At 38.0% G+C, this 25,105-nt stretch overlaps 1 protein-coding gene across 16 annotated transcripts in view; it reads right to left on the reverse strand.

Annotated features, from left to right (window-relative positions):
- Positions 1-25,105, reverse strand: part of sorbs2b (sorbin and SH3 domain containing 2b) — a 95,755-nt gene continuing 70,650 nt past the window's right edge. For 13 of the 16 annotated variants that reach the window (XM_022684190.2, XM_022684201.2, XM_022684192.2 and 10 more), the window contains 14 exons: positions 23,321-23,370; positions 21,734-21,942; positions 19,811-21,361; positions 18,752-18,837; positions 18,397-18,443; positions 17,612-17,726; positions 17,382-17,510; positions 16,332-16,523; positions 11,090-11,923; positions 10,049-10,234; positions 8,073-8,186; positions 5,218-5,264; positions 4,246-4,352; positions 1-3,537 (listed from right to left, as the gene is read on the reverse strand). In XM_022684190.2, coding sequence (XP_022539911.2) covers positions 3,476-3,537; positions 4,246-4,352; positions 5,218-5,264; positions 8,073-8,186; positions 10,049-10,234; positions 11,090-11,923; positions 16,332-16,523; positions 17,382-17,510; positions 17,612-17,726; positions 18,397-18,443; positions 18,752-18,837; positions 19,811-21,361; positions 21,734-21,942; positions 23,321-23,370 — 3,729 coding nt within the window. In that variant the 3' untranslated portion in view covers positions 1-3,475. The remainder of the gene's footprint in view (positions 3,538-4,245; positions 4,353-5,217; positions 5,265-8,072; positions 8,187-10,048; positions 10,235-11,089; positions 11,924-16,331; positions 16,524-17,381; positions 17,511-17,611; positions 17,727-18,396; positions 18,444-18,751; positions 18,838-19,810; positions 21,362-21,733; positions 21,943-23,320; positions 23,371-25,105) is intronic. The other 3 variants (XM_022684195.2, XM_022684204.2, XM_022684203.2) reach the window with 3 other exon arrangements.

Below are 25,105 nucleotides of genomic sequence, written 5' to 3' on the forward strand. Positions count from 1 at the left end.
TTAGGTCAGACTCTATTTATTAATGTACAGTTCCACAGAGAGAGAAAAAAATGAAAGAAATACAAAAATAAACATTGGCCTTCATGTTTAATAGATTTGCTTTTACTGCTCCTTGGAGACGTTTTCTTGGTAAAAGTCCATGTACTCTAAAGGGGGAAGACTTTGTAACATTATTGTATGGTAGAGAGAAGAACTTAATAGCTTAGTAGCTGCTGCGTCAAAAAGTAAGTACCGTAATACTACGATCCAATGTACATCAGTACTGTATGTCTATAAGCAATGATTTCAAACCAACTAGCTTAAGCCAATTGAACCCTTTTAAGGAATAACCACATATCAACCATCTCTCATTTTTGGGAGAAGTAAGTACTTTCATGAATTAAAAAATATAAATCTAAATAAAGAACATTTTAATTTTATATTGTAAAGAAGTCATCAAATTAAGTAAATAGAGAACTGATTCATTAATGGGCATTCATTGGAAGGGCTCAATTGTAAAATGTAAAATTACACCTGTATGTAAAACTACTCCACTGATCAGTTAGGTCTATCGGTTTCTACACTGGCACAAGAACTAAGGTTACAGTGCATGTAGGCAGCCAGCCAGCTAAACCACATGAGATAAACTCCCCCATACATTCAGTCCATCATCACACACATTTCACTCTTGATTTGCAGCTTCAGTGAAGCATTCGATTACAGTGTACACTGAATTGAATAATCCATATAAGGATATTTGGTATTATTCTGAACCAGGTTATGCGCCCAATAACCGCGTTACCTCAACCTCTTGCCTGACCTGGTCCTTAAAGATGGAAGACTAGGGGCCTAGTTTAACAGATAGCTCTCAAATGAACCAAGATCACAAACATAAATATTTAGGGTGATTACAGTAGCAAATGAGGACACCATGACAATCATTGGCGTGTTGCTCAGTACTAACATCATTGTCATCTCCACAGTACAGCATTGCTACAGTATATTACTATGGCAGTGGTCACTGGACACATATTTTGATGGTGAATGAGGGTCATTTTGCACTGATTACTAAATATAAAGTGCTACAAATGGTTGTTTATATGATGCAATAGAAGAAACACTTTTTAGCTCCATAAAAAAAGAGATGAATGCAATGAATGCAATTAAATATTTGGCAGAACATTTGGCAGAACACAGGCTTGTATTCATTTTGCCATTTTTTTGACAATGAATGAATTAATTAGCCTAATGGTACGTGTTCACTAGCATCTAAGCCTTGACGCATCCTATTCATCTTAATTGAGAGAGCCACAGTGCATGCTGGGTTGCATTGAACGCAGCCTTGTCGTCAGGCAAAAAAGTTCAGCAGAGCTCAACTTTATTCAAATGAATTTGGCCTCTACGCTGCATCCAGCCAATCAGGGAAGAGCAGGCTGTGACTTCAAACACATACAAGCCTTTCAAACACTGAAGATAAGCTAAAAACAGCCAAATATGTATTTATAGAACTGTAGATTACAGTGAAGTTGATAAAAAAATAAATTCTTAAACTTATGATCACCTACTTCTGTAGCTTCATTTAAATGAAAAAAAAAAAAAATTGTATGACACACCAATACGGTGAGCCAAAAGATCTGGCACGGCAGAATGTGCTAAGAAAAGTGCTAGTGAACACATACCGTAAATGTATTTTTACTGAGCCCTTTAAATATCCCAGCAGACAAATCAATAAAGCATTAAATGTGTGACTATGCTGAGGTAAATGTAGTGAGTAGCAGTGCTACTCCTAACATAAATTTACCTCAGCAGTGCTACTCAAGCCACATTTGAGAGAGATTTACACAAAGAATGACAGACAGACAGAGAGACAGACTTCTGGATGACAAACAAATGTGAATTCTTACTATTCTAGTCCTGTACAGCTCGCATCTTTGAGCTCGAAAAAAGACCGTTTTTAAATGTTTTTTTTTTTTTTTTTTTAAAGTTTATTAAAGTAGCAAGTAAACTGATACTAAGCATGATGAGTGATGGTAAATGCTTAATTTAGTCAAATTTATACAAATTATAAAAAACAAATCAGCATGACCATTGTTTTTTTTATTGCATCATTTATAGAACCATTTGTAGCACTTTTCTAACAGTGTAATGAGCAAAATGTATTGATAAAGTTTGGTGGATGGAACAGTATGACAGTACAGAGGAGTCTGTAAAAAGCATGAAGCATAATAATGCCTCGAATACTAGTAACACTCATCACATTATTGCAGACGACCTTCGCTACACTGATCTGGATTCTGCATATTTTACATGATTGTACAAATAAAACATAAAAATCAAAAGTTTGGGCAGGGTTTGATACCCAAGACACAAAAATACACAAGAGAAAAAAATGAGCAGAATATATTACGTATATATAATCTTGAATGAAAATAAAAATTCTGACCAATCAATCAAAACAAAGTTGTTGTCTTTTTTTTTTTTTTTTTTTTTAAAAAAGTACACTTGATCACTCAAATTAAACTCATACATCATAAATCAAGGGGCCATGTCACTTGCAAGACACGCAATGTTGGCTTATACTGCTTGTGTTGACTCAAAATAAAGAGTACAGTGTGCAAGATCATTCGGCATTAACTAATATTCTGAAAAATTAGCATTAGGCAGTAGATATTACTCTGTTTCAATTATTTTTATAACCATTTTTATCCATTACACCCAGCCACTGCCCAAAAGGCATGTTAAGGACTATTGCATTGTATAAAATATTACTTAATATTACTTCTTATGACCTAAAAATACCATAAACTCTTGTAAAAATCCTTCAGATACGTATAGGAATGTCTGGAGGGACAGAAAAACAGAACAATAGAAAATCAAGACGTTTACTCTGAATCTGATGGTATGAGGAAGTGCACGCTGCAGAGTAGGAGTGGTCACCTTAAACCGTCCTACTCGGCATGACACTGCAATACTGTTAAATGTAGATCTAGATCAGATCAGATATCAGGTCCAGGTTAGCAGGGGCGTGTCCTTTTTCTGAAAGCAACAGAACATTCCTAATCTACTGTACCTCACCGTCTCACCCTTCCCATGTACCTGAACAAGAAAATATATATTTATATATGCCTCTCAATAAATAAAAAGATAAATAGGGCACTTGGTTACTTCTTCAAATTTCATTTCTTCTTCTTTCATCTGAAACACATCAGCTCCTACTAAAAGGCAGACAGAAAGATTAAAAATGTAGGCAACCAAAAAAAAGCCATCTGTTGAAGTCTTTGCTGCTATTCCGTATTTATAGAATTGCTTCAGAATCGAGTGATCTAAGTTCTTCAATAATCCAGTGTGCTTGGTGTATCAATCCCCTCTATGAGCCTCCAATGAGCCTGGTTTCCATATTCCATGCCGTATTGTGCTGGCTGGAGTCTGAGAAAGGGCTAATGACATCTTCCATCCATTTTCGGCATCTAGAAGATTCAAGAAGCGTCACTCCATCTTAAATCCGCTTCACATAGTTTCCGGGGAAGGTTCCAAAAAACTTGCTCCGCCTGGACGTTCCTGAAAACGTACAGAATTATTATATATCCAGTATATGCACAGGAGTCAGTGAAGTGATGCCTGGGCGCTACAAAACTGCATTATTTACAGTTAAGTTAATTTTTCTTATTTATTTTTTTTATGAAAAATATTGTGTGGTACAACATGTAATAGCATTAACTTTTAAATACATAATACACAAAATGGTTAAAAGTGTTTAAATAAAAAATAAATTGTTAATACATACTGGCTAAGGTGATATTTTAAAAGTAAAAAAGTTTTATATGAGTTTTATGTGATTTACAGGAAAATAAGTCCTTATTATGTTATGGCGTCTGTGTCTTTACGGAATAAAAATATACTTGTTAAGGACTTTTTAAGATAAATCATTTTCACACCACATGACATGCTGTAAGCCCACAGGAAATTTGTCTAAATTACCACTTAATTTCTTATTTTTACAATTCTGGCCTTAGAAACTTGGCCTGTTAAAGATCCTTTTATGTCATGCACCCATGAACATTTAGTACATGTTCTTGGAACGCCCAGCTCTAGCATGTCTAAACCAACTACTCAGCTATAGTTAATGAGCTTCCTGAACAGGGCTTATTAGGCCTTCCTGTTTGTGCAGAGCACAGAAAACTGGCACGGCAGAGCTGGAAGTCTCACAGGACACTGAACCTAATCAACAACACCATCTAGTGGTGAAGAAGGAGTGCACTGACTTACCCACAAACCAGCCGTCATCACATTTCTCCATCACATCAACAACATCTCCTTCCCTCAGTTCCAGCTCATCCTCATTGCGTGGCATGTAGTTATACACGGCCTGAAACCTATAAATAGAAAATAGATGATGTACTGTTATAATCACTGTGAGAAATTTGTTACAGTTGTTACCATTTACAGCTCTGGAAAAAAATAACCAAAAATGAGACTTCTTTGATTTTACCAAATTAAAAGCCTCTGGAATATAATCAAGAGTAAGATGGATGATCACAAGCCATCAAATTTTTGCACCAGGAGTAAAGGCATTAAGTTATCCAAAAGCAGTGTGTAAGACTGGTGGAAAAACCAAGGTTATTCCAACAAATGTTTTTTTTTTTTTAACTCTTTAAACTTGATAAATATGAAGTTTCTGCATCTTTTTTGTTTTTTTCAGCCATTTTTATTTTCTGCAAATAAATGCTCTAAATGACAATATTTTTATTTGGAATTTGGAAAAAATGTTGTTAGTAGTTTATAGAATAAAACAGCAATGTTCATTTAACTCAAATATATACCTATAAATAGCAAAAACAGAGAAACTGATTTTTCCAGAGCTGTATGATATATATTCTAATATGTAATCAAAGCCTGTAAACTGGTCAAAAAAGAGGTACACAACAAAAAAGTAGCATCTTATTGCCGTTTTATTGGGCAATGGGGGAGGCATTTTACATCTTCTTATCTGACCCAGTGTCCACATCACACTCTAGTGTCCTCTAGATGCTGTATAAAGTTTAATTCAAATTTATTAGCAAATCTTACTTTTGATATTTGATCCAACAAAATATCATAAATCATAAAACCACTGGGAGAGATAATGGAGTCCTTAACCTGTTCATAATAAGTGTAATATCATACCCAAGAGCAAATATAATACAATATAATCAGTCACAGTCACATATGTTGCATAAATGAACAATTAAAGACACTCACGGTTCACCAGTTTGCAGTGGATCTTGTGTATATACTGTCCGCTGAGACTGAAATAAAAAAAGACAAACAGACCAGATATCAACCCTTCTGATTCACACTCCACTGAACTGTATATCCAGCTCATACTCATACTGATCGTATCCAGTGAAGCACTAAAATCAAAAGGCTAATTAAATTAAAAGGCTAGTGCCAGTGCAGTGCCGTCAGTCAGACCAGGATCAGATGTGTACCTGAACATTGCCTGAGCGTTTATTACTTTAAAATAACAAAGGGCTTAAGATCAGATACACATGTAATCGAGGCCTAACAGGGGACAAGAACTGTTTCCAAGCCCACAAGCAGACGCTTGAAGTAAAGCATCCATCTGTTTAGTCTAGTAATCTCTGTGTTTAGTCTGATTGAAGGACTTGGAAGCAGTAGAACAAAGCCTGATAAAGCCCGACATCCCAAAAACGAGGACTGTACTCCCCTTGACTGGAAGGACTTTGGGGGAATATGCCACGTGTCTAGCTCTGGGGAGTACACCTTGTTTAAGCTGTGAGCAAAGGAAAGATCATTGGACATTCCGAGAAGCAAATCCAGACAGCCCAACCACTCCAAACTGGTGCTCCATGGTTCCAGACACAATGAGCTGTTTCTGTAGTAAAAAGCCATCCTGACTCAGCCAACATGCTCTTGAGGGGCTCACATGGGTGGAAGAATGGGCTTCACTAATGGTCACTACTAGTGCTGAGCAGTATACCTGTTCATACGGTATAATGCACGGCAATTTTGAACCTGCATGGCATTTTTCACATACTGCCATACCACTAGAGGCGCTGCGGAGCACTGTGTAGAAGCACACAGTGTAGAACAGCGCCGCCAAACAAGCACGCTAAGACAGAGTTACTTACTAGGTAACACTAGCCACTTAGCACAACAAGCTAATGCACTGAAAGCTCAGCTCTGTAGAGCCAATTTATACTTCAGCACAGAGACTGTAAAAAAGATGGACGCAGTGTCCCTGTTCCCGTTCATTCAATGAAAATGAAGCCAAAATCTTTTGCCATGTTGGCGATCCTGAAACCCGACTCTGCGCAGTAGAGACCAGAGGAGGGAGAAAGACTGTGGAAAGACAGTCTACTCATTTAAATAACCACGCCCCTGAGGGCTGCCTCGAGGTCACAGGCTGCAGAGCGGAGCTGACGGTCTGTTATTAGTCCCGCCCATAACCAGCCCTTTTACAATAACCACACCTTTTTAAATAAAGCTCTATAACGTTTTTAAAATCGAGTTCTGTGGGGATATAAAACATAAAAAAATTACAGTATATTGGGAAAAAAAACGTGATTGAAAGTTGTCTGTTTTGCCATTGAAACCTATGAGGATGGGTGGGGTTACACAGCTTTCTGCAACCGAACAGCAGGGGGCGCCCGACCTGTGGTGACTTCACTTTTGATAGACGATGCTCTGTCCAGCTATACACAGTCTATGCTTTACCATGATACAGCACAGCACTATATACCAAAGACGAGCCCAGAAACGGTCCTGAGTACAGAATCATTTATTCAGCAAGTGATAAAACCCCCTAAAACTCGAGGATACGAGGTAAAGCCCTGTTTAACTATATTAGTACTGCAGCTGGAAGGATAATATTAACGCACACTGAACTGAATTTATTTGTTAACTGAGAAAATAAGGGAAATGTGTGGCTGATTTTAATACTCTATTTATTAAAATAGTTTTAAAAAGGAAGTCATGCTAAAGTTGTTGGTGTATCTCTTTTCAATGTCTATTGTTTAAATTCTTCAGCTGTTTATTTTCTGCTAATAAAATCTGATTTGTTGCATATATTGTGTAATTTTGTGGGACAAAATAAACCCAATAGTGATCAAAGCCTTAATTTAAAGCCTTAGTGTTTTACATTATATGTACTCCTAACAGTACGGTAAGTAACAGACCTATTTAAAAGCAAAATCATGCAAAAAAAATACATAAATAAATTAATAAATAATAATAATAATAATAATAATAATAATAATAATAATAATAATAATAATAATAATAATAATAATAATAATAATAGAAAAGTGATATACTGTGAAACAGTCAGAATCTTGAAAAATACAGTGATATACGTTTTTGGTCATACCGCCCAGCACTAGTCCCTACTGTTAAAGCCCACTTTATTCTCATATGGGTCCCATCTAGGCCACATTTGCAGTGTACAACACAGATGGGGCACATGTTCCGCTCACTTACACTAATGGGGCCCATCACTGACCTTCATATGTGGGACCCACAAAAAAAAAAACTGTGGACAAGGTGGACTACCATACAGGCTCCACATGGACTTGTTATCTAAGGAGTGACGCTCGTGCAAACAAGTGCATGAACACACACATGGCCAACATGCACAATAAACATGGCCCAAAGGGACCACCATACTGTAGCAGTCTTAAAGGCGTCCAGTGAAATTTTTTAGCAACCTCACAATGCATTAAAAAGAATGCACACAGAAAGACAGGCTGATAAACATCTCCCTCTGTCACAGTGACACAGCATCTGTACAGACAGATCCTGGAATACTGAAATATGTGAAATATTTCTAGTGTAACAGAAGGACTACTTCTACCCTAAGCAGCCTTTACCATGCTTAAAGGCAAAACCCAGTAATAACAGCCAACGTCATTAAAACGAGTCCCCATATATATGTTAATGATATGCATACTCTACAAATGACATGTTTGATTCATTAGACAAATGCTAGCATAGGCTTGTGCACTGCTTTCAGCAGATATCAAACAACAAAAACAACCGTCCATTCCCTAGAGTTCCATGTGCCAACGTCACACACAGCACACAAGCTCTCATACCCTATGAGACGGCGAATAGTTTGGCCCTCTAACAGGTGATCCGCAGGACCTCCTAGACATCACAGGGCTACGAGGGGGCTTACCAATTACCACAACATCACGCCTTAACACAGGCTGCAAGAACCAGAACCAGGAGAAGCTTCCATCAGGGTCAGAATCAGAATCACTCTTATACACACTTAGACACAAAAAAAAACACGATTAAGAAATGCTCATTATATTGTGCTTACAGATATTGTAGGGTCAATGAGGGACTGATCCTTGCAGAAAATAAACACATAATATTAGTACCAGTAATATTAGTTTTGTCATTTTCAATTCCCATCTAGGGCCATCCTATTACATGTTTTTCCTCAACATTCATGTGGTGGAAGAGAGTAAAAGCTACTAATGCAGTAATTATAGGACATGCTTGAAGTAGAACATTGTTTTTATAGTGTTTTAATTGTCTTACATTTATCAGAATTATGCTGATAATATTCTGATATTTTTCTTGGCCTGCCACTTCTGGGCTTAACAAGAACTGTCCCTGTGGTCTTCAATTTCCTTACTATGTTCCTTACAGTGGAAACTGACAGGTTAAATCTCTGAGACAACTTTTTGTATCCTTCCCCTGAACAACTATGTTGAACGATTTTTGTTTTTAGATCATTTGAGAGTTGTTTTGATGAGCCCATGATGCCGCTCTTCAGAGGAGATTCAGATAGGAGAACAACTTGCAATCGGCCACCTTAAATACCTTTTCTCATGATTGGATACACCTGGCTATGAAGTTCAAAGCTCAATAAGGTTACCAAACCAATTTTGTGCTTCAGTAAGTCAGTAAAAAGTAGTTAGGAGTATTCAAATCAATAAAATGATAAGGGTGCCCATACTTTTGCACCGGTCAAATTTTGGTTTAATGCATATTGCACATTTTCTGTTAGTACAATAAACCTCGTTTCAATCCTGAAATATTACTGTGTCCATCAGTTATTAGATATATCAAACTGAAATGGCTGTTGCAAACACCCAAATATTTAGAACTAAAAATGATTAAGATTAATAGGGGTGCCCAAACTTTTTCATATGACTGTATATTGTCCCTGTCCTATGACATTGTTTTCTTCAGTGATGGGTAGTACCTGTTATGGTTAGGGGAGGTAGTGGATCCAAGTGCAAAGCAGACTAATTTGAATTATAATTAACTAATATTTATATGAATATACAGTATTAATTCATTATTTACTTATATAGATATGCTTTAATAAGTCTATAAATAGTCAAGTCTATAAATAGTTATCTGGAATAGTGATGGTATAAAAAGTTTGCTTAATTGATTATCAACAGAGGAGATGGGAGAACGGTGGGAAAGTAATTGCCTCAGAAGAGGTGTGTAAAAGAAAAGGCAGGAAACAGAACAAAGGTAATGCCATTTTGGCGTATACAAACAAAGAAAAACCAAGAAACCAAACTAAAACACAACCAAACTCAAAACTTAGCTTTTTTGTACTTTTTGCTTACCTCATATACATATAAACATATTAAGAATACAGGTATAGTCTTCTTTTCTGAACTCGCCATTAGTTCTCTTCTCCCCCCCCCCCCCCACTGTTACCAGTCACACCTTTTTAAAGGAGTGTCAGAGAAGTGTGGTTTGTCTGGGGTTTTTATAGAGTGTGTCACAGGTGCAGCTGCTTGGTACTGATCACAGCCGGGGATTCTGGGAGTTGGAGTTTTGAGATACAACTATATAATTTCTTCCCCAAAGTCTACCAGCTGGCAGTCTGTGGTGCAGCACTGCCCATCACAGTAAATTAAACATTCTACCCAGCTATTTTTTTTTGAAGATTCCTGTCAGAATCGCTGTTTGCTTATGGTCTTTGTGGAGTTTTAAAATCAACCAACACACAAACATGTTAATGAGGCTTTGTTAGCATCTGAAATACACAGAAAGCCAGACACCACTCAGTTAGTGTCAAACACCCCCTCATTACCTTAGCCTTTTGGGATCGGAGCTGTTTGGAGGAAGGTGGAGGGGACTGAGACGCCATGGGGAGTGGAGGGGTAGATCGGGGGGAGGAAGGTGGGAATTTGGGCGAGGAGGGGGGTGTTGTGGAGGTCAGAGGCATCTGAGAGAGAGGGGGCGAGGGACGCAGAGAGGAGCTCTGAGAAACTTCAGCCTGATAGAACAAAATTAAACACTGGATTTAGTTGAATAGGGAAGATTTGGCCTACATGCAGTGCCTCAGATAATACCTGAAGATCTGTACAGGTAATAGTACAGGTGCTAACACTCTGAAGGGAAAGTACATACCTTTAAAATGTAAATATATTTTTCTGTACTAATGTAAGACCCACATTTATTATTAGTGTGGATTACTGGGTCCAGTTTCCTAAAAGCATCTTTGTGCACTTCAAAAAATCCATTAGAAAAAGCTATACATATAACAAGATATATAAATATAAAAAATTTAAAATATAGACATATTTGCTTATTTTAAGCAAAAATGTCATTAGGGTAAGCCATTCTTAGTACATTTTTTTAAGTAATCACAAAGCCTCAAAACGAATGAAGCAACACTTAAATCAAACAAAAATCACAGATTTTTTTACTTTAGCCTTTAACGTCCAAATTTCCTTACCAGTTGCTTTTTGAGCTTGTTTTGAATTAAATTACTTAAAATAAGGTGACAATAGGCAAATCAATCATACACTTACAATGCTTGTTAATACAAAAATTCATATCAGAGAAAAATAAAATGTATTGCCTTGAAACTAAATAAATTTGATCATTTTGATTTAACAATTTTGCAGTGTGTTAAGATTATCTTAACTGCTATAAAGAAAGAGTTCAGTGTAATGCTTGCTCGACCATCTAAAATTCATCTTCTACAATGCTTTGTTGAATCCCAATCAAAAAGATTAATCAGTAACAAATCCGTTAATCAGTTTCAGGTTCTGTTAGTGCCAACCAAACCACATAGCCAAACCAAGTCAACTCAAACCAAGTCAAAGCACACCAAGCCAAACGCTACCTCAAGTTGGGACATCTCATTACGGACTGGGCAGACTGGGGTAAAGGTGTTAGGCAGCTCTTGCTCACTTGGGTCCTCCTCTATGAACAGTTTGGGCAGCTCCTCTGTCACAGTATTCGGAACTGGCCTATAAAAATCTGTCTCCTCAACAACAGGGCTCTTTGATTGGCTGGCTTGGATAATGAACACCAGCTCTTCACAAACGTCGTCCTCAGCTTCTCGAGAGGACAGGGTGTACTTACTGGACAAGGCGTTTTCTTCGTTGGGCTCATAAACGATCAGATCAATTGGGCTGAAGGATTTGGGTGAGTCTGATTTGATGGTGCTGAAGTTATCTTTGATATCTGGCAGCGGTTGCTCTTTTTCGAGGGACCCTATTGGCTTCCTGCCTGCAAACACCTCGATCACACTGTCAGGTCTGGGGCTGGTGCTGAAGGTGGGTGAGATGGGAGAGGGGGTGAAGGAGGCGGAGGTGAGGTAAGGCTGGGGGGACGGGGTGGGCTCCGGGGACATGTAGGATTTGGGGGAGCTGATGGGAATGAAGTGACCCTCTTTGAGACCTGGGGTGAGGTTCCGGGGGGTGAAAGCTGGCGAGTGACCAAATATCAGCAGGTCAAGCCTTTCGTCTTCATGCTGGAAGCTGGCAGGTAAAGGTGGGGGTGTGGGTGCGGGAGTGTCGGTGGGAGACAGGCCCAGAGTGAGGGCAAGCCACTCCCCCGTCACTGCCTGGAGGTGAGCTGCTCTACTGGCGCTGCTGGGGGAGAGAGAGGGGTGCTGGCGGGGAATGGAAGATGAGGAGGAGGAGGAGCTGGGTGTGGGTCGTGAAGGAGATGGCTTGGGAAAGAGAGAGAAAGAGAAAACGACAGGAGAGAATTGTGAAAGAAAGCAGGTGAAAGGAAATGTGAGGGAAATAAAACTGATGAAAAGCTAATTGATGGCTACTGTATATTAGCATAGCATCTTCATGTCATCAGACAGGAACAAGAAATGTTGTGTCCCATGACTTTTGCCAATTCCCAAGAAAGCTAAACAACACTGCACTGACTTACAGGATATGCATGTGGGAGCTCCAGCATTGAATATGGATGTGATTTTGGTTCTGAGTCGCTTTTCTGTTCACACGGACAATTCTAGTCAGACACCGTCGGACACCTTTTGCCTGTTATAAGGTATTCCTGGTATTTAAAGTACCAGTCAAAAGTTTGTACACACTTCAAATTCAGTAATTTTTTTTTATAATTTTTTTCTGCATTGTAGACTACTAATAATACTAAAGTATTCCAAACTATAAAGAAAAAAAACACAGGATATTATTTAGAAAACTAAAAAGTGTTAAACAAACCAGAATAGGTTTTATAATTTACATCCTTAAAAAAAAAAAAAAAAAAAAAAACATTTAAAAAACTTTGAAAGTATCCTCAATTGCAGTTGCTTCAAAAACATTATAATGGAATTGGCTCTTATTAGCTGTGCCCCAGCAAAGAAAGATCAGGAGTTACCTCTGTTGCACAGAAAAAGTTCATCCAGGATAGTTACCAGCCTCAGAAACCACAAGTTAACAGCCTTTCAGATAAGAGCACCTAAAAGCTTCACAGAGTATTTTGGTTTGTTTAACACTTTTAACCCTTGTGTGGTGTTCATATTTTTGTTACTCGTTTACTTTGTTACTTGTATTTAATTCAGCAAAATTAAGCAATTTTACATTAAAATGCTTTACACATGCTTGCTTCACCTAAATTGCAAGCAATATAAACAGCTTACATGGTTAATATTTGCCCTTTACCTTTCTTATGTTACATTTCTTTCAAAAAGTGCTACTCTTTTTTATTAGTTTTTTAATAAAATGTAAAAGAAAATGAATTAAACTCAAGATGAGTAGAAAATTGGTTTAGTTTCAAATTTACAAATGAAGCAATGTTTATTAGCCCTTGGCCAAACATACTGTATGTAATATAAATGTGTGTGTGGGGGGGGGGGGGGGGGGTACAGTGTGTGTTTATCGAAAATGTGTTTTGATATATGTTTTTCACAAAAAATGAGCCAATGCCAATGAGTTTGAGTTAGAAAAAAAATTTTTTTTGTATCATTTGATGAAAAATGAAAACGGGTCCCACAGACCCGAACACCTTATGTGTTCCTTCATAGTCTGGATGACTTCAGTACTCATTTACAACGTAGGAAAAAAAAGTAAAAAATTAAAACACTGAATAAGAAGGTATGTCCAAGCTTTGATTGGTACTAAGTGAAACAAGGAATGTTAAATGCCTGCTCAACCATGGAAATTAATGTTTTGCTTAGAGTTATGATAAAATGTGAAAATGGTATATTTTACTTTCTGCCTCTACACAATACAAACGTACTGTATAATAAACGTAAATCAGTGAAGGGTTACATTATCAACAGAGAAAGATGATGCATTGGGCACAGACATGCTCAGAAAAGGCCTTGCTTACACCATCTGTGAACTGCACTGTGTAACAAATGTTAGCCACAAGGTGGTGCACTGTGTTCAGTGGTTCTCATTGATATGATGATATGATGATAACTGTAAGTAGTGCTGGGTAAAGAAATTTTCACTGTAGACAATACTTATAATCAAATATTCACACACAGACAAAATGTATTAGTAGCAGCAGATTCTCAAAAAGGCTAATTAAATACTACAGTAATTTAAATATAATGATTTGTACTCTGAATTAAACATCACTAATTACTCTTTTTAAATTAAATGTGCTTTTTGTCAGTCTGTTTTTAAGCACTGATTAAAACAAACAATATATGTGAACTATTTATCACAATAACAAATGTATCACAATATGATTAAATATTGTCATACTGCCCTACTCTAACTATAAGTAATAATGGACTCTTAGGAGGGGAGCTCTAGAAAAGTATTAATGAACACTGCTTTTTAACTAATGCTGTTTGTTGTTTACTAATATTAGTGTTTTAACCCTTTATGCTTCATGGCTTTTACACTCTAAAAAACAGAGGTACGATATGAGTACTTTTTTGTACTCGAAGGTACACTCTTTATAATTGTACCGTCAAAGGTACAATATTGGTCTTTACAGGGTCAGATTTGTTCCCTCTGAAGTACAAAGTCATTTCTAACAGCAATGAGTACAAATTTGTACCATTTAACCAGCCAAAGGGTACATTCAGTATTCTGCATCACTGTACTAATGAACAATATATATTTAAATTGCACATTTTTTTATTTGAAAGCCAGACAATTTTGTATCATCAAGTTTTTGTGCCATATTTAATTGATGATAATGTTTATAATCTTTATGATCTTTCCTGCCACAAAAACCATGGGTACAAAAAAAGGACTTTCACTGAAAGGTACTTTTTTGTGCCTCAATATAAGGTACAGCCCCAGCGACAAGCTTTGTACTCTTTTAAGTACAAATCTGTACTTATATTTCTTAGAGTGTATTACACTCTAAGGATTACTGTTATACTGCAACTACTCTATACTGCAAACAATGCAATCTGGCCTAATCATACCAGCAAGAAAAAAGCCAGGAAATGCTGGTGGTTCTGCAAAGCTACTTATTACCAGGTAAGAAGCCTATAAAGATAAAAAAAAAACTATATCCATATGCTCAACCAGAAACAGGTACAATCCTGACTGAACTGTTTTACCACTGGATTATTATTATTATTGTAGTTACAGAACTCACTTACATTAAGAGTGAAGAACACCGGAACCCAATCAGCACATGCCCACAGCAGCCAGCCACACATGACCGTTTCCAGTCTGTAATTATCCTGAGCAGCCGATTGGCATGGCATGGTGGTTAATCTGATCTACTCCTGGTCTGAGTGAACTGAAGTCATGTGGGCAGAGGATGAAGCCTCCAGTGCTCTGTGCTTTGGATGGAATTACAACTCAAGGGCACTTAATCTGAAGTAACACAGAGGTAAAGCAGAGCTAATCTACGGATGACAGGAGCGCTCGGCTGAAGAGTCTGGCTCTCAGCCAAACGAGGTCCAATTAATCCGACGTATATAAACACCGCTGAGACGTCTTTGTGACTGGGTTAATCTCGTCACCTTTATTTAGATTTACTCCTTCCTAACTGTGCTCTGCTCTAACACACTTCCTGCACGTTATAATCAACAGATTAAATTCGTTTTGTAACCTACCCTGATTAATTATTACTGTCATTTTTTAATACATATGGTAAACAGTAAGTAATACAGTTAATTACCTAATTATACAAAATTTAAATCATTATATTTACCTCTGACAGTTACATTTGTAAGGTTGAGGCTTTAACACTTTTGACAGAATTTTAAAACAGCTGTAAATTACATTACATTACATTTGGTAGACTTTTTTGTCCAAAGTGACTTAAATAAGAAATAACTGAAACAAATGATGCAATTTTTCCCATTTGTAAATAATTAATTTAAAATGTTTTAGATATTTGGAGTTACAAAGATCACTCTAGTGATTTTTTTTTTTTATTATGTGACTAATAAACCTGTTAAATATTTCCATTTTTGACCGATATCTAACATAGCTCTCCATTCCAAGTACATTAAGAAGCAATTTTGTGAGAAAAAAAGGGGCTGTGAAGAACCTTTCAGTTAGTTAGTTTCAGTTATGTTAAAAAAGATAAAGATAGTAAAAAATAAATAAACAATTAAAACATATAAAAAAATGACATTGCAATATTTTTTCTGCAATATATATTGTGATAATATTTTTTTTGGCCAGAACTCAATAATACAACACATCATGATATTACTTTTCCAAGACTGAAGTAAAATAAGTGTTGTTATAAAATAACAAAATGTTGGGAACACAGCCAATGCTTTTCCTCTTAATCTAATATCCAGAAAAGTGCGTAATTCCCTTTTACATCAAACAGCAAAAAACCTTGTAACACAGAATTAAGTTAGATTTATTAAGCAGCAGTTTAAAATAAGTTCTTTAAATATACAAACACACAGTTTTATAGTGTCTCTATAAAAAATTTGCTTGTGTGGATTTGCATTAAAAAAGTAAAAAAAAAAAAACAACTTTGTGAAGAAGCACTTTAAAGAACAGTTTCTAATTAAAGTCACTTTCTAATTGCTATGTGTATAAACTGCTGAACGACCAACAGGTTGGCTCACTCGGGTAATTTATAGGCTCCATCCCACCGCTTGTCTGCACTGAAACCCCTACTGTGCGTAAAGCTTCTGATTGACGTGTTGGGGAATGGGATTGTGGGTGAAGGCTTACCCTGCTCTGCACTCGGTCGCTGGAGAAGCTGCGTGGAAGAGAGCCTCCTGGAGGCTGGCCAGAACTTTTTCCTGGAGATTTCTTGATCACGTCCACATAGGAGACGGGAAAGATGCCCTGTTTATTTGTCTCTGGGATCCTGCCCTCAAACCAGTTCTGATCCACCTGTCTCAGCAGTATCACACGCTCTCCCTGGAAGACATCAGGACATATAACAGATGTGTAAATCTGATCTCACAGTGACAATTAATCTGATTATGAATATTAAGGAAATATACAATGCTTTTAAAATGTCTTACATTTTAATCTCATATTGATCTCATTGGTAAGATTCAGGAGGATTTATAAAATACAAATCTGTGACTGGAACTGTGTCAGATTTAATTTTTTATGAAAATAACCCAATAATTTAAGTCTAAATATTTGTGGACAGCCTTTCTAATGAATGCCTTCATCTACTTTAAGTTGCATCTATCACTGGTACATATGTTTAAATGCATACACTCAGCTTCTAGTCCCTGTAGAATAGTACTGCCAATTGAATAGGACTCTCTGGAGCAGTTAAACAACATGGCTTTAATAATGCTATTTTTGCTGAATGCAATCAAATCCTCACAGCAATGCTCCAAGATCTAGTAGAAAATGTTACATAGACAGTAGATACAGCTATTTCAACAAAAGCAAGCTACATTCTTTATATAAATACCCTTGATTTTAGAAGAAAACAATGAATGAGGTGGTGTCCCAATACTTTTGTCTTAATAGTATGCAATGCTGGTGTCACTCTAAAAATCTTTAAAAATCTTTAAATTTAAATGGGTCAATAAAAAAAAAAATATTTACTCCAAGTACTTCTAAAGCATTTCTATCAGTCAGAGAAACAAACTTATTCAATTATGTTAAATCAAGTAAATTAATTACATTAAAAACACCAACAAATGCATGTTTTTTAAAAATATAAAGATCAACTCACTCCTGTTAAATGGCAATTCTTAAATAAATGTATATTACATTATTAAAAAAAATGTAATGCAAACTGAAAAGACATACCTTTCTTAGTGACAGCTCTACATTGGTGTCAGCGTTGAAGTTATAGCGAGCCACAGCTTCCCCAATCTCTCTGCTCTGTGCTGGAGGAGGAGGCCTCACCGGCTGATTTCTCTCAGACACAGGGATTTTCTGATTACAGAGAAACGAGAAGCACAGTCAGTTCAACAGCATCTACAACGCAAAATGGATTAAAATAATCCCAAAATAGACATTAAATAATCCCTACAAACCTCCACATAACTGATGGGGAAGATGCCCACTTTGCCATGCTGCTCTCCTTCATACCAGTTATTATCGATCTGTCGTGTGATGTACACAGTCTCTCCTTTCTTAAAGGACAGTTCCCTGCAGAAGTCAACAACAGTCTTATTATACACCATGACAGTAAAAACCAACTGTATTATCAGTATAAAGCCAAATATAGACATATAAAGCTGAATATCTAGAGCTCTGTAAAAAATAAGAGAGCACTTAAAAATGATGAATTTCTTTGATTTTACCAAATTAAAAAAAATCTGGAATATATTCAAGAGGAAGATGGATGATCACAAACCATCAAACCAAGCTGAACTGTGGCATTAAGTTATCCAAAAGCAGTGTGCAAGATTGGTGGAAAAGAACATGCCAAAATGCATGAAAACTGTGAATACAAACCAGGTTTATTCCACCAAATATTGATTTCTGAACTCTTAAAACTTGCAACTATTAATATGAACTTGTTTTCTTTGCATTATTTGACATCTGGAAGCTCTACACCTTTTTTCGTATTTCAGCCATTTCTCATTTTCTGCAAATAAATGCTCTAAATGACAATATTTTTATTTGGAATTTGGGAGAAATGTTGTTAGTAGTTTATAGAATAAAACAACAATGTTTGTTTTATTCAAACATATAACTATAAATAGCAAAATCAGAGAAACTGATACAGAAACTGTGGTCTCTTAATTTTTTTTCCAGAGCTGTATGTGAAACCACATAAAATATAAAAACACATATGAATATGAACAATTCTTACTTGGCCGTGAGTGCCTTGAAGTCATATATCGCCCTGGCTGGCACTTTCTATTGGACGAAAAAACAAACAAACAAAAAACAGGTTAATCAAAGTACCTGCTGTCCAAACAGATGCTGCTCTACAGTACAGGACTTGAAATACAGTAGATTATCTGCACAGACCACCGAAAAAACAGCTCCAAACCAGAAACCGATATTAGATTAATATTTAGATATTATGGACAAGGCTAATAAATAAAAAAAGAAGCAGTTTTACAATTTATCTTTCAAAAAGACAATGTAAATCCACATTTCTGATTTGGGTTGTATTTAAAAAAATAACATACTAAACAGTCGTAAACTGTTTAACCTCTAACCTCTCTGATGTCAGGTGTAGGCCTCCTGCTCTGTGGAGTGTGTCGGCCCAGCTCAGGATATGTATAACCTCGGGACGTGTCCTGACCTAAAGGGAAGAGGAAAGCAAAGAAAGTGTGTTTATTTTTCCAGGCCACTAATATCCCACATGCAACAGGTATGAGATGGTGAGGTCATGGTGGTGCTTATTCAATACAATAAATACAGACAAATACAGGCAAATTAACAAATATGCAGAAACAAAATGATACACGGATGAAGAACCTGATGTTTCTACATGCCAACAATTACTACAAATGCTACAAATACTATAATCTCTCCTAAATGACCCCTTACTGCTTATACTGTAGCACTGCAAACAGATCCCCTGCATGGAACAAATGTATTTATACTAGACCCCCACATGGTGAGGATTTCCCAGTGCCAAATGCCCACAAGTCTCTATGCTCTGGAGATTCGTCATTTGAAAGCCCTTGGCTGTGCGCTAAAGTAAATGGGGCTTCAATCGTCAGCAAATGGCCATAAGGTTTATTTAAAGACCCTTGAAATGGAAAGCTGTAGCCTGTGCCAATGTAAATAAAATATACACACCCACATGCCATGAGGCATCGAGACCATTATAGGTCGCTGTTCCAGTGGCAGTGGAAAACATTGAAACAAGTCAAATTTGAAAGAGAAGAATGTATTCTCCTTAAAGGCCAAAATCCCAAACCTGTTTTTAGATTGCAAGCTTCAGCTGCTCAAGCCATTTGTTGATGATTATTTCTGTGGACAAGATTTTTGGAGTCACAAAGTTCCATCTCTATAGAAGCATTGTAATTGAAGGCATGAAACCCAGCAAGACAAAATCATAAGAAAATGATATGGGAGAATGGCATGCTTCAGTGGCGCTCAACAAAAACCCAAGGCCCTGAACCTAATCAAGCACATTCACAAACACAGGTGGAGCATGGCGGTGGTGGGCATGGAGGGCGGATGGAGAAGTAAAGAACACAAAAACAGCAGGGGACAGCAGGGAAGTTGGGGAGGCGAGGCACGGGAGACGGATGAGTAGAATCCACCTTCACAGCAGTGTTCCTCATGGTTCCCCTGGTTGTTGTTGTTGCAGTCCATGTGGTGGTAGGAGGCACTGTAGGCCAGGCTGGAGTATTCTGGCTGATAGCAGTCCTGGCTGCACATGCCATCAGGCTGAGGGTGGCATGAACGAAGGTGGGGCAAAGGGTTGGCCCATTCCTGAGCTTGCAGAGAAGCATTCCCGTCAGAGACATCTGGAAGCAACTCTGCCAGCAGCCTGTGGAGGATGCTGTTGTCTGGAAGGCTGCCTCTACGCTTCTCGGCACGGATGTGGTCATAGATGTCCTTCAGGGCTGAATCCAAAGCTTCATACATGCAGCTCTTCGATTTCGGGATGCAGCCGTGCCTCAGGGAAGAGTTCCTCTTCCGGCGGAAAGGCACCGGACTGACCAGGAAGGCCAGCTTGCTGAGGCCCATCTCGGACTCCTCTACACGCAACTGCTGTCTTCGGTCTTGCTTGGCTCTCTCATGCTTGATCATGGTAGTGAAGCGAGTGTAGGAGGCCGGGCATCTGCCTTTGCAGGAGCTGACCAGTTGCCTCTGGTAATGGTGATGGTGGCTCGATCCACCGCAGAAGCTCTCAGAAGAAGCATAGGAGCAGTGGTCGAAGTCGCTCTCGCTACAGTAGGAAGAGCCCTCGATCTGAATAAAGTCACTTAGATCAGACACAACAGCTTCGTGGTCGCTGTCTGAGTAATCCTGCTGAACAACAGGCTGTCGCAGGTGGTCGCTGGTCACTTGGATGTGGATTGGCACTTGAGCGCGAATCTTGGGGTACTGAGGCCGACCCTCTGGAGGGTTCCTGGCTGGGGGCTCATCATCCAGTAGGGATTCGATGGAGTAGCTTCGATTTGGGCTGCTGCTCCTCCTGGAAGGTCCTCTGGACTGGCACTCACTTCCCAGGTTTGGCATGGATTTGGATTTCTGGATCATGCTCTCGAATTCCGAGATCCTGTTGTGCACCATGTCTCGTGGCACCTCACCGTTGCAGCCATTGGTGCCCAAGCATCTGTCCTTATGCTGGTCACTTTCATATTTATGGACCCTAGCTTTGACAGAGCAGATTATCTCTGAATTTATCAACTCTTGCCGGTTGATATGGTGCATCTTCTTGTAGAGTTTAAGAAAGCCTGGCGTATCATGGGCAGAGCGATGCCTACTGCGATGTTCTCTGGGATCCTCGGAACCCTGCCCTTTGCTGTGCAGAGATCCTTCTGGGTCTCCATTTTGCATCAGGGTTCCAGTGCTCTCTGAGCGATTCCTGTCTCCCATCCCTTTCTCTTGGCTCTCAGACAAGAGGTCATCACAGCTCCTAGATTTCAGCTTAGGAGAAGCCTCCTCTGTGCTGAGCCACACCTCTGAACACTCTGGTTCTGTACGCCAACCGTTTTTTAGGTTTTCTGAGAAAGATTTGATGACCGTGTCTTCATTTTGGTCACCGTTTTCATATGTGGCTACTTGTGAGTTGTGTGAGGTATCATGGTTCAGAATTTGACCGTTCATATGTGCTGAGTGCATTGTGCTAATAATATCCCCACCTTTGAAATCCACAGTGAGCAGCATGACAAGAGAGAGACATGAGAAGACATTAACATGTAATTGGCTCTTGTGAGAGAAAGATAAATACACTTTTTTATTACATTCCACGGGGAAAGGGAAAAGAGGCTAGACATCCTCAGCAACAGACCCTCCCCTGAGTACTGTACAGAAGCATCAGAAGCAATTGAAACACTATCTCACTATCGCTGAGACTGTAAACAATAAATAATTAATCTGATTAATTCATGCAGAAAAAAAAACTCTGTGCTGAGACAAGACTAAAAAGACAAATCTGAACTTTTACTTGGCACGTACATTCCCAAAGAGACCTGAATGAGGTAACGCCATGTTTTGATGTCTGCGATGCCTACCTTTTGACTTGGACGGGGAGGAGGAAGTGGAGGGGGTGGTGGAGAGAGGCTTCTTCTGTCTGATGTTGCTCCTGGGTGGCTCTGACAGGCGAGTGGCAGGAGTTTCAACTGGTCTCACAATACTTTGGGTGGTGGGCTGACTGCTCTGAGGTCTGGGCTGGGAAGTCGCAGGTTCTGACTTCCGTCGCTTCCTGTTATCACTTGCAGAACTTGAAGCAGTGAGAGAAAGAGTCTAAATTTAGTACTTTTTTGTGAGTTTGTGAGAATCTGCTGACTCCTCTAGCTAAAGGTCAACAGAATACAGTTTGAGGACAGTTGACTTCTTAATGTGTCCAGTTTTTGTATTACAAAAATCTGATGTTTTAAATGAACAGAAAGCTGTTCAGATCTTTATATACAGATTTAAAAACACACCTGAGACCCCATCTAGACCAGTTTTAGGATTAGGCTGAATAAGGTCAAGCAACATAAAAGAGCAGCTTAAAAAGTGTAAAAGTATCTAAGCCTATAACATTAACTATTTTCTTATTTATTACAAAAGGTGATATAATTTTTTCATTTTCATGCTTACAAACATGGTTTTTAAACAAAATTAACATACTGACCCATTAAATTCAATTGGGCTCTGGACTGTACAAAAACAATGCTGTGGTCAGCAAAAGTAATTAAGGTGAAAGTCATTTAATGCACAATAAATTGATAATACATGGCCTAAAATCAACCTTTAGAAAGAAAGTCTGAGCATAACTGTGTAAACAACTCTTCAAAATGAATTGTCCCAGAACAATAAAAACAAAAATAGTAATAATATTTACTATTATACTAGTATTTCAGTCTAACTGGAGACACATTTACAAAATACTGGTCACACGATGTGATCAGTTAAAAATGGGTTTCCCTAACAATAGGAAGAATAGTCTATAAAATGTCCTCATGTGTTTTAATATCAGCATAGAATTTAAGGCTTTTAAGTGTTTAATCCACCATTTATGCAAACACTTTACATAAACATCTTTCTACCTTTAACCACAGTTAAAAAAAAAAGAAACGTATAAGAAAATACCTGATCAAATTTTTATGCGTAAAACTTTATATTTACAATAAGATAGAATTAAAAAAAGATTTTAAATACTTTTTGTTTCTATTTGATTTTAATGTAACTTCTTTAAATATAGACTTACGACAACAAATTACCCAAAGCAGCCAGAACAATAAACAATGATCGTTCAATCATCTCCCAAATAGTTAAAGCAAAACAGGTTCGGCACTTAATTTTTTATGGGGTTATTACGGGGATCCTGACCCTTGTGTGAGCAAACTTGTGCAAGGTCGGACCGGAGTGTGATTGATGTCCAGCTGACAACACTCAAGGACAAGGCTTTTTCAGCTGTCCCACCCTTCAGACCTTTCTGCGGCTGTTCCAATAATAATTCATCAAAAACTGATTTAAAATACACAGAGACAGACATTTCTGATAGTGTATCAGATCAGTGTAATCAAGAAGAGGCAACAACACCACCATTCGCTTTGTTGAATATAAAACTAATAACAGCTCTTATAATTAATAAAAAGGGAAAAGCAACTTACCTCGAGGGCCGTTCGAGGCTTCTGTCTGTAGACGGCTGATAAAGGGAGGTCTGCAACAAAAAAAACATAGAAAATGTAAAAAAAAAAAAAAAAAGAGCCTAAAAGAATGATTCCTTAAATTGTGCACTGATCTGTATATGTTTTGTGGTCCAGTTAGTTAGCTTTAAAAGCTCTCATTAAAAAAAATAAGGTAAAAAACAAATATAGCTCAGCCTCTCCCAGAGCAGATGGACGCAGTGGGTCACTTACGAGAGTTTCGATGTCAAACAACGCAGGGAACTCTTTGTACGCATGGCTGGAGTAGATAATCATTTTCCCTTCTACTGAAGCCCTGAGGAGGCTCATCTGGAATAGTTCTCCAGGGCGGCCGGTGACGCCCATCTCTCTCTCTCTCCCTCTCTTTCACTCTTTTTTTTTTTAACAAGCTTTAAAAGTAGCCTCCGTGTGATGCCAGAAATGTCCGCACGCTGCGACACATTTGTGGCTAGTAAACATAAATACAGGCCTAAGTGACAGCTACCTCGCGAGCAGGCTCTTAATTGGGCCGCGAAAGCCCCCGTGACAATTTTAAGCAGCTCTCTGTATGGTTTCATAGCGGCCTTCCAAACATAACTCCAATTGTGACCGCCCACCGACCCCTCCAACAATGGAGCTGAGTCCAACACTAACCAATGGCATGGAACTTTAAGCACATCACTGTTACTCACTATTAAACCTCATACTGTAGGTGTGTAGTCTCATAACTTATACCAAGTACTGAATAATTGTAAGTTATCTCTTAAATCATAAGAGTAATATGGAAATCTGAGAAGCTGCATACAGCTGCAGGGTATATGGAGCAATGTTTACAATACAAAATAACCTTTACCAAGTATAGCAGGCTCATTTTACCCACACAGTGAGAAAAAATAAATAAAAATAAAAGTGATACACGGTGTCATCCGATTCCCAGGATTCCCAGGCTTACTACTACTACTCTGACAACAAGGACTGACAGCTTAACAGTTAAAACACACAGTTAAAGCACAATAAATCAAAGAATGCATTCACAGTGGAGGGGGTGCCATCCCCAGTAAAAGAAAATAAATATATATTTTAATTTCACCTATATGGAAACTTTTGTTATAACCCTCTAGTTACGTATGTCCAACTGTAAGGAAAAACAATAATGTGCCCAGGTCTGTGTTTTAAAGGTACAACAAGTAGTTTTCTTTTATTTAAAATGCCTGTCTAAAGAATATTTACATAGCAAAAGGAAATGACCTAATCTTACTCAGTGGCATGTGGTTACAGTACAAGGCAGTTTGTGAGCTGTAAAATATCTTTGTTTTATAACCATCCACAGGGTCTACACCACGCCAGTGAAGGGTAATTCAAAGTCAGACATGTATAAAGTACTAGAGAGCCAGATTTAAAGTCTTAAAGTCCTTTAAAAAAGTGTTCTTTAAGATCCACACTTAAGTAGAAGTTCTAACTTTGTTCTTAAGTATCGCAAGCAAGTTATTGCAAACTGAATGTAAAAATATAGTAGTGTTATTAATGTAGTTATTACACAAAGCAGTGGGAAGTTCTCAGAGTGAAAGGCAGAATGGGAGCAGCGAGGTCTTCTTATAAGATCAGCTTAATCTCTTTATTCACGCAAACACGCAAAAAAAAAAAAAAAAAAAAACAGTTCCCTGTTCTGGTTTAAACGTTATATTATTTTTAAGCTCAGGGGTCAGAGATCAGGGTCAGACATTCCTAGGCACAATAGAGCAGTAGAGGTCAAGAGCCTTGCTGAAGGAC

This window comes from Astyanax mexicanus, chromosome 10, assembly GCF_023375975.1.
Source record: "Astyanax mexicanus isolate ESR-SI-001 chromosome 10, AstMex3_surface, whole genome shotgun sequence".
Classification (NCBI taxonomy): domain Eukaryota; kingdom Metazoa; phylum Chordata; class Actinopteri; order Characiformes; family Acestrorhamphidae; genus Astyanax; species Astyanax mexicanus.